General features: G+C 37.7%; 1 protein-coding gene across 3 annotated transcripts in view; it reads right to left on the bottom strand.

The window, feature by feature from the left end:
- LOC107745330 (pantothenate kinase 4-like) overlaps positions 1–11117 on the bottom strand; it is a 41943-nt gene extending 30826 nt beyond the window's left edge. Inside the window, exons 1-11 of one of the 3 annotated variants that reach the window (XM_016559193.1) lie at positions 11021–11117; positions 10499–10593; positions 8674–8882; positions 8391–8574; positions 8184–8276; positions 7917–8070; positions 7445–7626; positions 7033–7114; positions 6846–6946; positions 6546–6551; positions 1895–2050 (exon numbers count right to left, since the gene is read on the bottom strand). In XM_016559193.1, the coding sequence (XP_016414679.1) occupies positions 1895–2050; positions 6546–6551; positions 6846–6946; positions 7033–7114; positions 7445–7626; positions 7917–8070; positions 8184–8276; positions 8391–8574; positions 8674–8882; positions 10499–10593; positions 11021–11099 (1341 nt within the window). In that variant the 5' untranslated portion in view covers positions 11100–11117. The remainder of the gene's footprint in view (positions 1–1894; positions 2051–6545; positions 6552–6845; positions 6947–7032; positions 7115–7444; positions 7627–7916; positions 8071–8183; positions 8277–8390; positions 8575–8673; positions 8883–10498; positions 10594–11020) is intronic. The other 2 variants (XM_016559194.1, XM_016559195.1) reach the window with 2 other exon arrangements.
- Between the last annotated feature and the right edge of the window lie 3083 nt (positions 11118–14200).

The raw sequence follows: 14200 nt of genomic DNA, 5'->3' as shown, positions 1-14200 counted from the left end.
CTCGACTCACTCTCCTCACTGGATAAATGAAATCTGATCTGTGATGCGACTGTAGTTCGGCACGCTGCATTGAGCAGCCGCGTTCAGTTTTTAATTGTAGTGTCTGTTCTTTTACTGAACTAAATTATTTTTATTACAATAAAAAATCAGAACAACGGTGGGGGTCACCCCCTTCTATGAAAAGCGCTTTGAGTGCCCAGAAAAGCGCTATATAAATGTAAGGAATTATTACTAATCACTTTTCAGGGCTCGCAAAATCGCTAGCCCGACATCCCGGGGCTTATTGTGTTTTCCAGTCGGGCTACCAAACTGTATCACCACTCTGCCCGACGGGCTATCTTAAATGCAGATCTAATTTGTTGTATCAAGTTGTATCAAACTTAAGGCCATAAAAAGTTTTAAAATGTATCTGAAGGGAACCGACTGTCCTCGGAAACGTGTCGTTGGCATTTTAATTTCATTTTACCTATAATTCCTGATAAACAGCGTTTATGAGCGTGGAGCTGCTTTGTGTACAGCTGTTACCGGGGAAACCGCAATATTTCAGCGCTCCTAAAGCGCCACCTCAGGGCAGAGAATGAATTTGCATTTCCAACAAGCCTTTCTTTGTGATTATGGTCAGATCAATGCAAATATCAGCTCATGTTTTTACGCAGCAAACACATAGGAGTTGTAAATGAGAAAGAAGTTAATGTGCCTCCTAAAATTTTAAACAATTAAGACAGTAATATTTATACGTTTTAAATTGACAATTTATATGCTTAATTTATCCCTTTTCATAAAAATGGTCTAAAGGCTGAAATGCTGTTGAATAAGATTTTTGTTTTTGTGAAAATCTGTATCTGAACTGTAAATCATGTAATTTTATGGCTCAGTACCATATGTTACCACAGACATTGTCCAACCCCACTCATACTGTTCATTTTACTTGTGCAGCTCTTAAAATGGGTCATAAATTGCCTTAAATTTATTTTTTTAAATTCTGCAGATACCCTGTAAATAGTGAAATAAAATTCCTTCCTTCATATTTGTTGATATTTGTGTACTGAAAATATTTTTGATTGACATTTAAACTCCTATCTGATTTTCTATATTTAAAAAAAAAATCTTTTTTTATTTGGGCTAGTTAAATTAATTTTCGGGCTACCAAAATCTGAAGAGTACCTGCCCGAAGGGCTACCAGGGATTTTGAAATTTTGCGAGCCCTGCTTTTACAAAGTTTGCCAGGTTAGTGACATCAAAACATCTATATATCAACATATACCCGACCAGAAAGTTATTTCTGTCTTGTTTCTACATTTGAACTAACAGAAATTCAAGTCACAGTGGGTGGTTGTTGGTAAGAATCTCGGTCACAGTCACGGTCACATTAGACTTTGAGCATGCAAAATTTCCTTGAATGCTGCTTCTGTCATGATATGATGTTATGCTCTGCTGCATCTTTTTAAATACTTTAATTCAACACATAACACATAATAAAATGTAAAAACATACAATCTACTCCACTTTCCTGCAGCGCTGCATTTTTCAATTTATGTTCTTTTAATTCAGCTACGAGGTTATGCTGTGACGTATCGATCTGCTGTTGGTCACACGGTTTCACCTGATGCGAATTCGCAGGTCAGAGTTCACACCAAGCATGTACTTTGCAACGCAGCGAAATACGAAACTTTTCGCATGGGTTTTGCATTTCCAGTCTGACGCATTTGCAAGCGTTTGAATGGAAGTCAATGGAACGAAAAGTGCAGTGTGAACGCCCCTTTTAGTCGCAAAGTTGACCGGCCTTTATGCTGAGTTGTGAGATTACATATTTATTTTCTAAAAAGTTAGCATAGCAAGTTAATAATCAAAGTCACAAAATGAAAGATAAAAATACAAAGCCTGGAGGTCTTACCCCATCCAATGCCTCCTCAAAGCAGTAGAGCCAGTACACCCGAGCCAATGCATCCTCAGTCAGCTCCACCGTGTCTGGAATATAAGAGGTTGGGTCCTGCAGCAGGGGGAGGTTGACTAGCTGCCTCTCCAGACGGTCCATCTCCAACATGTCAAACTGGAGACAATGAATAAAGACAAGTAAGTACCCACAATGCATTGAATGGCAATTTGTGCATTCATCTGCACAGGAAAGGCTATAATTCCCCAGCAGACATCTTATGATAAAAAAAAACAGGTTAAAAAAATAAAACAGGCATACAAACCTAACTTAAGAGTTCACTCAGGATATAAATATTCATTCTTTCCTATAGAATGCTGAAGTGATACATTTTTGTAGACCAACCCAGAAGTTATTCATTACCTTGGATCCCTTGACAAAAACCCAACACACTTACATTTATTAATTTAGCAGACGCTTTTGTCCACAGTAATAATGAAATGAGAAATACAACAAGCGATTCATCATAAGTAATAAATACGAGAAGTGCTAGTAATACATTTCTGACATTGTTCAGAAAAGTATCAGCTAGAACAGGGTGGAATTAAGGAAAAGTGTAAGCAGAGAGGTTTTTTTGTTGTTTTTTTGCAGGATGCAATTAGGTGCTCACAGAAGAATTTTCAGCTGTCTCTTAAATATTGTCAGGGATTCTGTGTGCCAGATGGGGATGGGAATATCATTCCACCAACAAGAAAAAAAAAAAAAACGTTTTGGAAAGTGATTTTGTTCCTCACTGTGATGGCACCATGAGGTGTTGATCACTTACAGATCTCAAGCTTCGAAGGGGATGTAGCCTCAGAGTGAATGAAGGTAGGAGGGTGTAGAGCCCTTGGCTGTTCTGTATGCAAGCATCAATGTCTTGAACCTGATGCGAGCCGCATCCAGTAGTCAGTGCAGAGAGATAGAGAGGTGTGACGTGGGCTCTCTTGGGCTTGCTTAAGACCAGTCATGCTGCTGCGTTCTGAATCATCTATAGTGGTTTGATTGTACATGTTGGACATGTTGCCAGAAAGTTGTTCAGCATGCTCCATTGAGAAGGGCCTGATCTTCCTGACATTGTGCAACGCAAACCTGCATGATTGTGCTGTCTCTGCAATGTGATCTTTAAAAGGTCAGATGGTCATCAAAGAATACCCCAAGACTTCTGACTGATCTTTATGGGATTATTGTTGATAAACCTAGCCTAGCTGTATGGTGAAATTAAAATATTCAGTCAAAGTGGCAAGGATAATAAGAAGATCTGTCTTTGCCAGGTTGAGCAGGAGGTGATGTTCTTTCAACCAAGATGTCCACCAGGCAGCCAGAGATCCGTACAGCTACCATTAGATAATCTGGTTGAAATAAAAAAATAGAGCAGAGCAATGGCACAAGAAACCTTGTGCCTGTATGATGGGTCCCAGTGCTGTAGTGTATAGGCAGAACAGGAGGAGTCCAAGAACTGACCCCTGAGGAACCCTGCCCTGAGCCCTGAGTTTTCTCTATAAATGGGGGGAGCAAGACAGGTCTGCAGCTGTCTATAAGTTTAGTGTTTAGTGTTGTTTTTTTAAGCAGTGGGGTTACCCGAATCTGCTTGAACATGGTGGGGAAAGTGCCTGTGTGGAGAGATGTGTTGATGTGTGCGAGTGCTGGTAAAAGTGTAGGAGAAATGGCTTATAGAGGGGAGCTAGAGGGGAGGTGGTAGAATGACTGCAGAGGAGAATTTTAGATACTTTTGACTAGATTTTGAAGAGATTGTTGGCTGTGAATGTAGCTGGTCTGAGTTTTTGTGTGTGTGGAGCTGAAAACTAACTACTGATGGTTATAGTTTTACACGTGAAGAAATTAGCAAAATCATCAGCTGTTAAAGAGTTGGTGGGAGGGGGCAGATGAGAGAGTTGAATGTTTAGGAGTTTGCGTGCATCTGAAACGCTGTTAATCTTGTAGAAATAAGAAGTTTTGGCAGTGTAGACCATAACAGAAAAAGATGAAAACAGAGACTGATACATACTCAAGTCAGCTGGATCTTTTGATTTGCATCATTTTCTCTCTGCAGCCCTGAGTTTGGACCGGTGTTCATGGAGAACATCGGATAACCAGGGATTAGTACAGGGGTAGTACACGCTGGCCTGGAGGAGAGAGGACCGATATCGCCTAGACAGGAAGTTAAAAGTGATGATATAGAGTCTGTAGCACTTTTCACATCCAGTGGTGAGAATTGGGTGGGAGACGGAAGAGAGGATGATCGTAGGTTTTGTCTGAATACAACTGGCAGGGGGTTGGTGGCAACATAAGAAGTAAGTTGAAATTAAAAGTAATAAAGACATGATCAGAAATGTGTTTTGCCAAAACGTTTTCTGTGACACAGCTGGATATGTAAATGAGGCTGAGCTGGTTGCCTGATTTTTCAATTCCCGTGGTGGTGAGCCATTTAAAATTGAATGAGGATGGAAGAAAGTTGAATTCTGCAACCTAAGGCTTCTCCAGATGGATGCTGAAGTCACCAGCGACTACAAGTGGGCTGCCATCCTCAGGGAATAAGGACAGCAGCACATCCAGATCCCCTAAAAAGGTGCCCAATTGACCTGGAAGGCAATAAATTACTACAATATGGAGTTTTACAGAGAGTGTTACAGTAACTAGGGCTGGGCGATATGGGCAAAAATTCATATCTCTGTATTTTTTGGCCGATTTGCGATATATGGTATATATCTAGGTATTTTCATTTTTGGATTTTTAAAAAATCTGTATTTAATATATATATATGTTGCCCAATGTTGTCCAACAAAACAATACATATTAAAGGCTATGAAAACAAATAAAGTTAATGTAGCCATGTAAGCCTTTATATTATGTGCAAAAAAGGGTTAAAATCACATTTCATTCTAACATTGTAACACTGCAATCTAAAAACCAAAAAAGGCTTTTAAAGCGGAAGTTAAATTCACTAAAATAAAAATGAACAAAAGCACAGTTGTGTTAGGCTATTTTGATTACCCCATTACAGTCACTTTACAGTTAGTGCTATCATAAAAATAGACTTACTTGTAGGTTTAAAATTCTACATGTCACATTTATTGTCCAACTACAAATATTTCAGCGAAATGTATATTTTAGTCAAAATTTTTGCGCGAATATTTAATTGAGCTCTGTCAGTTTGGCGCACATGCGCGTGGCGGTGCTCGTTCACTGAAGTCTGACAGCAAAATGGAAATATTAACATGACTTTCTAACATTTACAGATGGAGAATATACCTGTGAAATGTAAGTTATGCATTAAGTGAAACAGCACATCTCAAACACATTAAACAGCGCGAGTAGCCTAGTGTCTCTGTCAGCAGTCTCTGTCATGCAGCCTTTTTGTCAGAGCATATGACGGGCCGAGCCGCTTAAACAATGCGAAACTATAAACTATACTATGTCTTACCAGTTTTAAAAGGCCTTAATATAAAGCTTGTCACATGTTTAGAACAAATTGTATTATGCACTTTCTCCGCAGCAGCTCAGTCTGTGTCCTCTGCTATATTTTTCAGATGCACTCGTATCAAACTACTGTATATCGATATAAACGGTATTGCCTCATATCGTATCACTTATAAAGAAAATATCGATATATCGTACAAACTTGATATACCGCCAGCCCTAACAGCAACAGAATTAAATTTAAAAGAATTATTATTGCATAAAGATGGGTAAGTTTTGGCCTACGAAAACACGTCATCTCCGCAGCACTCTATTCACCACCCAAACCAACCATTATTTGTGGCTATAGCCCAAAAGGGCCATTCACACTGATGCAACAGGGTGACCGTGATTTCACCAAGTACAACATGTTCCTGGATCAACATCCTTGTTGATCCTGGAACAACATTCCAATTAACTAATCAGAATTGAGGGTTAACTTTTCAGGAAATATCTGTTTTAGACTTACGATCAGGGTTAGGTTCTTCTACACCCTTGTTAATCAGCTATCATTTCACACTGATTTAGGTTTAGGGGTAGGGATTGGGTTTAGTCTATATTTTTGGACAGTAATGTTGATCCAGGATCAACAAAAGATGTTGATACAGGGACATGTCTGACTTGGCAAAATCACGGCGACCGATGCAACAGTATCCAACTGCAGAACTACAGGGCTGCTAAATGGACAAGGCGGCAGTGTCTTGAGACACATCTTTAAGAGCTAAACTTCTTTTAACTTTACACACAGTCTTTATGTGGCGCTCATGTGTGAGACACTGAAAAAACAATGACAAGCGGTGCAACAGTTAAAGATGTCTGTTTAGCGCATGTTTGCATTGGAAAACAAGTAAAAAGCAGCGCAGTGGAACACAACAACATGTTCTGTGTAAAGGGGCCCTAACAGTGCAATCAAAATGCTACCTTTATGACAAATTTCCCACAGCAGCAACTGTCAAACATACCAGACAGTGAGTTCTCATCTACAACTAGATAATTTGCACCGTTTACACTCATGAGAAATAAGTGCATCACACCGAATAATATCCATGGCAACATCACATTCATAATGATACAAAAACCTTCTGCTACCAGAGATGACTTTTTTTTTTTTTTTTTTGAAAGGAAAGAGCATGCAGAGAAAACCACAAGAAAACCTGGATGGAAATGTACTTACTGGAAACTGAAGGGAAAATATTAGGGTATAGATAGAGAAGATGGATGGATGAATGGACGGATGGAGAAGAGGAAAAGAAAAGAAAAAAAGAAAAGAGATGAAATAAGAACATTTCAGAGAACATAAAATAGGTCATGAAAGATAAGTAGCATGCATTTCATTTGGCCAAATCCATAAATATAATGCATTTAGAATTCAACTCCAACTACAATCTACTTTGTCTTTCAAAAAAGATATGCAAAAAAAAAAAAACACTGCAACAGCAAATTTACTCAAGGCCTCATCTTTTGTGCAAATTACCGTTCCACTACGAGCCCGCTGCACAGGATTCAGCTCTGGAGATACACTCATGAGACCAGAGCTGCCAGCATAGTTCTCTCCCCAGCTGTACTGGTTAGGATCTAACACAAAGAAACAAGTAGGTTAAACAAAATACACTCACTGCAGCAAATACTAAAGTTTGATTGTGTACACAACAATAGCTTACTGTCTTCTTCTGCCCCCTTCAAAAAGGCCCCAATAGCACCAAGATATCCTTCATGTCTTAGAAATAAAGCCTGGACCTCCCCCTACAAATAAAAACACAATTCTTTATCCAAAATGCTCACATAACACAGCAATATGTAATAAGATTTATATCCTGAGAATGTAAGCTGATAAGATGCGCGTTAAATATCGCATGCGATTTATTGTGCAGCCCTAAAGCAGGGGATAACATACTGTCATTGTTATTACTGTATTACGCATGAAGAAAGAGAATTAGGTGATAGGAAATCGAGTGCCTGGGGCAATGATAAATTAAAAATATTTGACAGAATTTGACAATATTAATCATTGTATCAAACACTCACGTAATCATTATTGATACAGAATTATAATTAAGAAAAAAGGTTGGAGACCTTAGTGAAGAAATTGATGCTATAGGTGATGGTGTGCATGGTAACGGGATGTCCTCGAATGAAAAATCCTCCAAAATAGACCCTGGTAAGGTTGTGCAGTTTGGCATAGAGGCAGGCAAGCTGTCCAATGTCATTGCTTATCATGTGCAGTAGGCTCTTCGCCATGTCTTCTTTGGAGAACTCTGAGAAATATACAACAAAATGCCCAAGTAAGTGAGATCTGCCATGTAAACTATTCTTCGAATTCATGGTGCAAAACGGTGCAGATGTTACTTAGAAACACTGCAACTCTGTTACACTTTCCTCATGTATGCCTTTGTGAAACCAAAGACCTTTGGCTTCATTTCACATTAATAACACTGCAAACTAGGTGAAGGGTCAAATGACTCTTCCTGGGTGAGGAAAACAGGCCATACAATAAACTGCCTCATGTTACAATCAAACCACTTTTGTATTTATTCTTCTGCTTTACCTTTGTCTGTGGTGGCTGATTTCCCAAAGCTACTTGCAATGAGGTCTCCAGTTAAACCCAGGGACCCGTAAGCACCTCCATAGATGTCTTTAACAAGCATATCCACATTTGTGTGTTGTCCTTTGGATGCTAACTGCAAAAGCTCATCAAACCTCTAAGAAAGAGAATGGGAAGGGATAAAAAAAAAAAAATTAAGTGAATTTAAAAAAAAAGAAAGAAAAAACAAAAATGTAGAAATTCCTAGTAATACTTCACATAATGAACCACCTTGGTTTTTGTAAGTAAAGCTCCAAGACCCCAAAAAGTGCCACCACCTATAGAACTGCCACCAATACGCTCAAATTTGTCCTCTGCTTCAACCTTCAAAAACAGGACATAGGTGCTTTCTTTAGAAAGTCTGCAAACTCAGGATTTGTTTTGTTTTGTGTGTATAATACAACAGAGGCATCTAGATCCAGTGCAGTACAGATATACCTTTACTATTGAGACTCCAGAGCCAATATTTATAAGCAGGTAAGGGAAGATGTCCGGATGTGTATTCTGGAACCGGAATTCAGAATCAGCATGTTTGGCATACACAAAAGCTTCATGGGGGATATTCTTCAGAACAAAGTTGCATCCCTTAATCAGACAAGTCATTTCATCCTCTTTGTCCACTCTAAGAGACAAAAAAATACAATTGAATTACCATTACAACAAATCCTTGAACTCCAAGCATGTCTGTATCATTCTCAGTAAGCTATAAAATTTCACTTACTTTAGCTTTAACTTCTTCTCTATCAGGTCCTTGAACTTGTATGCCCCTCCACCAGTTGCTTTGATGACTTTGGTTTCTGTGTTGACCAGGTGGTCTTTAATGAAATCTAGGCAGGTTTCAATGTAAGCATTCTCAAACTTGATAAAGTGAAGACGGGCAGTGATCTCTTCCTGTACAGATATCTCATAAAGAGGGTCACCTTCTGTTTCCTAGAAAGAAGTAACATGAAAAAATATACAATTAAATCATTATAAAACTTTTAACTAATGTTAATGCAAAGAAGCTTAATATAAAGTAACATCCATGAAAACTTATTATATAAAATGTTCTTCACACAAAGGATTTTTTTATGAACTCTTCACTGTTCTTTGGGAAACCCAAAACTAGGGCTGCACGATAAATCGCATGCGATTGTCATGCGCATCTTGTCAGTAAAGCCGGTTCTGTGATTAGTAGCAAATCTCCATCACATGCTTTCAGATGGAGCAGCATTCAATACACAGAGCCGTAGTTCACTGACAAGCTACGCAGTATCGCGTTCAAAATCGCAGATGAATCGCATTCGATTATGAACGCGATACTTGACAAGCTACGCAATATCGCATTCATAATCGAAGGCGATTCATCTGGCTCATATGGCTCGGTGTATTAAATGCCGCTCCATCTAAAAGCACGTGATGGAGATTTACTACTAATCACAGAACCAATCGCATGACAATCGCATGTGATTTATCGTGCAGCCCTACCCAAAACAGTTCCTCTATGGCATTGCTTTTAAATTTTAAAATGACCATTAATTCATGACCATCTGAACACTGTGCAGTCAAAAAGGAACTGCAATACATCCTTGATAGACTGGGATCATATGCCATTAACATCGTCTATAACAGTTAATGACCACTATGCTCTTTTACTTTTTATTGTGAGAAATTCTGTTGTGAAATACATAATAAAAATGTACATAATACACATACTTACATGATGTATTTCCTGTATTTGGCCCAAGTGTTTAAGTGGTCATGAAGACCGCAAGTGTGTGTAGGACTTTTAATGAATCAATGGGACACACTTACAACATAGTATTGTAAAAACGCAAGCAAAGTTTTCACAGTTAATTTTTTTTACACATTGTAATACATTGCACTTTAAAATAAAAATCTAAATTTCTGTTCATTAGTGAATGGCCCTATGAATGACCCAATTTAATTGTGGTGCTTCTAATCAAGCGATAAAAAGCAGTTGAAAATGTTTTACATAATACACATAACTTACACATTTTGTTACAATAAAATGTGCAACACTACATTTTTACACAAATTATATGTGATATCTAATTAAATTAATTACACCGCAAAGTTTTCCTCAACATTTCACTCTTTTGGGGCTTGTGAGTTCCTGAACATGATGAATGATGGGATACCACACCGAAGCTGTATTAGAGATAGTGTGGATTTTGAGTGCATTAACGGCACTGAGTGTTGCCATTTTTATTTTTATTTTTTGTCATGTGCATGCTTTCTTAATTGTGCCAAGACTGCAAGTGTAGGTATTGGGACAGGCCCAGAAACTCTTTTGGAGTGGACTTTGTGCTTTGTAACTTTGCAGATCTTTTTCATGCAAAAAACAGCAACATTGTGCACTAAAGGAAGTTGAAAATGTACACAAGAATAATAGGAGTCTTTTAAATCTAACAAGATGTAATATTTGTTTTGTTTTACTTTTTGTATAGTACATGACTTTCTCATCAGATTTTCTGACACTGCCTCCCTTGTCTCCAAAAAGGGCCCCTGATGTTATGTGTAATCATGGAGTGAAAAAGTCTTACCTGCAAGCTTACCTTCGCTGAATGATCAAACGACCTGACTTTGGCAACTTTATGCTGGACAGTGGAGTAATATGCCAGTTTTGTCAAAGAGCCACCTGTCAGATAAGATGAGGTAAATTGTTTCTTTATTCAATGTTCATATACATTTAACATTCTCTTATACGATTACTATTATGTTATTAAAATATTACATCAGGTTGCTTAGGTTCATTAAAACATATGACATGTTTGCACTTGCAGCCTAGTAGTACAAAAAAAACCTATCCTCGTTCCGCTCCGCTATATTTATCTAATGAAGGTTATTCAGTGGATATTTACAGCCTCAAAGTCTTCATAAATAATGTTAGTGTTGTTATTCCTCACATGTATTGAACAAACTGTCAGATTAGCAGCACGCGCTAACAAATTTGAACGCAGCCCTGCCCAACAAACTCTGACACGTCCAAACTCCACAAGTGACTGTAACGTTAACGTTACTACGTTTGAGAAAAAACAAGGTTACGAGTTTGCATGTGATAATACCTATATCTATAGCGAACCTCTTGGCGTTCTCTAAATTGCGGAAAATTTCATCTGGGGGGAGTGTGATGCTCTTATCCATGCTGTGGGATCCTCTGTCCGCCCCTACTATATAACACTACAAAAACCTTATTATTAATAAATCTTTCACTGTAGTTTCACTTGTTATTTACATTATAGACTTGGTTTGTGACCCTAGCTGCATCTGCAAATTATTAATTAAACTTTCTCTTAGATGATGACAATTTGCTGCAAAAAATAAAAAATAAAAATAAATAAATAGGCTAAATAAAAAAATAAAAATAAACCTCTGTAATATTTAGACAAACTGACATTAATGTCATTCAGTGATTTAAAAATCTTTAGTAAAACAACCAGGTGAAACATAATTTCACTGTGTAAACATGCTAAACATATTAAAAAGACAAATCAGATTGCATTTGCTGTTTAATGGCATATGGACTTTTTCATCAGGTTGCTGATTAGGGGACCATCTCTGTGTCCTAATGTTCATACTATCCATCCTAAATAGTATGTGAAATTAGAAATAGTGTGTCCCAAAGCGTAGTATGTTGAAAAGAGAATGCCAAAAGACTCCGGATGGATGATTCGATTCAGAACTACAAACACGAATTAAAAGCGTTAAAAACTACAAACATGGCGGATGTGCGACCGGTGTAGATAAAGGGGTTTGAGTAATAACTTTGAATACCCTTAAAGGGACTTTGGTAATATTCAAAATTTAACCTGGTAAAAAAAATATTTATTTAATGTTATCTGTGATATATTTCATCTGCAAAAACAATGTAAGCTTTTATAAACATCCGTTTGGCCATTCATTTTTAAATGCATCATTATGCAAAAAAATATGAGCAGGGTTCTCCGCATAAATTCCCGCGGCTGGCAGATCAACGTGCTCCTTCTTTTCTCTCCGGGGAGTGTGATGCTCTTATCCATGCTGTGGGATCCTCTGTCCGCCCCGCCAGACAGCGCCATCTTACTGCGATTGTTTTGCAAACTACTACGCAACGTGAACGACGCATCAAAGCACAGAGTTAGGGCGAAATTTTACAGTAAAAGTCCCATTCCTACGCAGTACAAAATAGAATAGAATATTAAAACTATTTTATAAAAAAAAACTATATTTGCTTTTCAGTCGGAATCAAGTAAATCACCAACATCAAGACCTTCATTAAATGATAAGCTTTATAGATTTCTGAGAATAAAATGGGAACTACCGTATTTAATATAAAAAAAACACTAGCATTAAAATGATCAGATTCCTATTTCGACTTATTTCTATTAACACTTTCATAGTAATGCAAAAAAATATGAGCAGGGTTCTCCGCATAAATTCCCGCGGCTGGCAGATCAACGTGCTCCTTCTTTTCTCTCCAATACGGTGGGAAGTTGAATTAAATGAAATGTTGATGATGTCGTTCTGTGACAAGATGATTGACAGGCCAGTTTACAGTGACAGGGTGCGTGTAACCAAAGACTATAGAATACTAAAGTGTGTATGTTTATCGTAAGCAAAATTGTATTCTCTTATCTAACTCCGATGCTTTCAAATATTGTAGCCTAATAATTAAAAAAACATACATCTTTTAAATCCTTTTCACAGTGTTTGTTTATTCACAATTCATTTTATTTTTCTTATGTTTAGAAATCAGATTCTTCTTTTCATTATCATATTTGGGAAAGATCATCACAAGTTCTACTGTCCCATTGTCTATTTCCCTATGTCATGTTTTCCTATTCTGCACAGTGTACTATTAAGAGATGTATGTTCGAATCAAAATTTTGAGTTTATGGTTTCTTCTCTTTTATTCCTAAACCTGCATTTCTTTGAATGTCATAAAACCATCTACTGGTTCTATCCTCCTTCAATTGTTTTTGCTCTTTATTTGTTGTTTATTTATACTATTTGTTTCAGTCTTCCTATATATTTAACATTGATGTTCATATCTCTTGTATATATTTTTCTTTGCACTCCTATCTCCTTTTTCCCCACATGAGCTGTTAACCATAAAAATGCAAAACTTTATTCCATCATCTGAATCCTGTAAAACATTTGTAGTGTTTTAATCAAGATGTCTGCTCTACTTTCAGTATGTTCCCATGGGTTGTCGCTATGATAGCATAACCCTAACCCTGGGAACGTCGTGTTTATGATTGCCATATAATATAGGGAACATAGGATCCTGGGACCATAGGTCCTTTTTCCATGTCTTCATCATGTGTCATATAAATGTGGGGAACATGGAAACATAGGAATGACCAGTTTCTGAAAAGCAGGCTTTATGTACTGAATGCTGGCAGATCCATGCGATGGTCTTGATGGATGATGGACTGGCTGTGCCTTGTCAAGTCAGGTCACCTTTATTTATATAGCGCTTTATACAATACTGTGTCAAAGCAGCTTTACAGTGTCAACTGGAAATAATGCAAATGGAAAATGAGTAATAGTCAGTTCATTGATGATTCAGTGATGTCATCGTTCAGTTCAGCTCTCTTCCAATAGTGTCTGTGCAATCAGTCAAGCGTCCCCAACTATAAGCAAGCCAAAGGCGACAGTGGCAAGGAACCAAAACTCAATCTGTGACAGAATGGAGAAAAAAACTTGGGAGAAACCAGGCTCAGTCAGGGGGCCTTGTCAGTAGAGAAGAGTTACATTTACATTTTGATTAAAGGTCTGTTTTCAATGACATGAATATGTATGTATATATATATACTGTATATATATATATGGCTCATCAACCATAACGCCTTCAAAAACATCTAGAAACCTTGGAGTTGTGATTGATGATAAGCTGAATTTCTCAGACCACATTGCTAAAACTGCCCGGTCCTGCAGATTTGCTTTATACAACATTAGGAAGATCAGGCCCTTTCATTCAGAACATGCAACACAACTCCTTGTTCAAGCTCTTGTTCTATCCAGGCTGGACTATTGCAATGCTCTCTTGGCAGGTCTTCCAGCCACTTCTATCAAACCTCTACAATTAATCCAGAACCGGCAGCAAGATTAATTTTGAACGAGCTGAAAAGAATGCATGTCACACCTCTGTTTATCAATTTGCTTCAGAAGCCCAGGCTGTATATTTCTGGTGTACATTTAGATTAAGATTGAGGTTAGGGTTAAGAATAGGGTTTGATCAGAGTTTAACCTTATTACACAAG

This window comes from Sinocyclocheilus rhinocerous, unplaced genomic scaffold (assembly GCF_001515625.1).
Source record: "Sinocyclocheilus rhinocerous isolate Xijiao unplaced genomic scaffold, SAMN03320098_v1.1 scaffold1730, whole genome shotgun sequence".
Classification (NCBI taxonomy): Eukaryota; Metazoa; Chordata; class Actinopteri; order Cypriniformes; family Cyprinidae; genus Sinocyclocheilus; species Sinocyclocheilus rhinocerous.
Note: the sequence above shows the minus strand (reverse complement) of the source record. Positions and strands in the feature narration are given on the sequence as shown.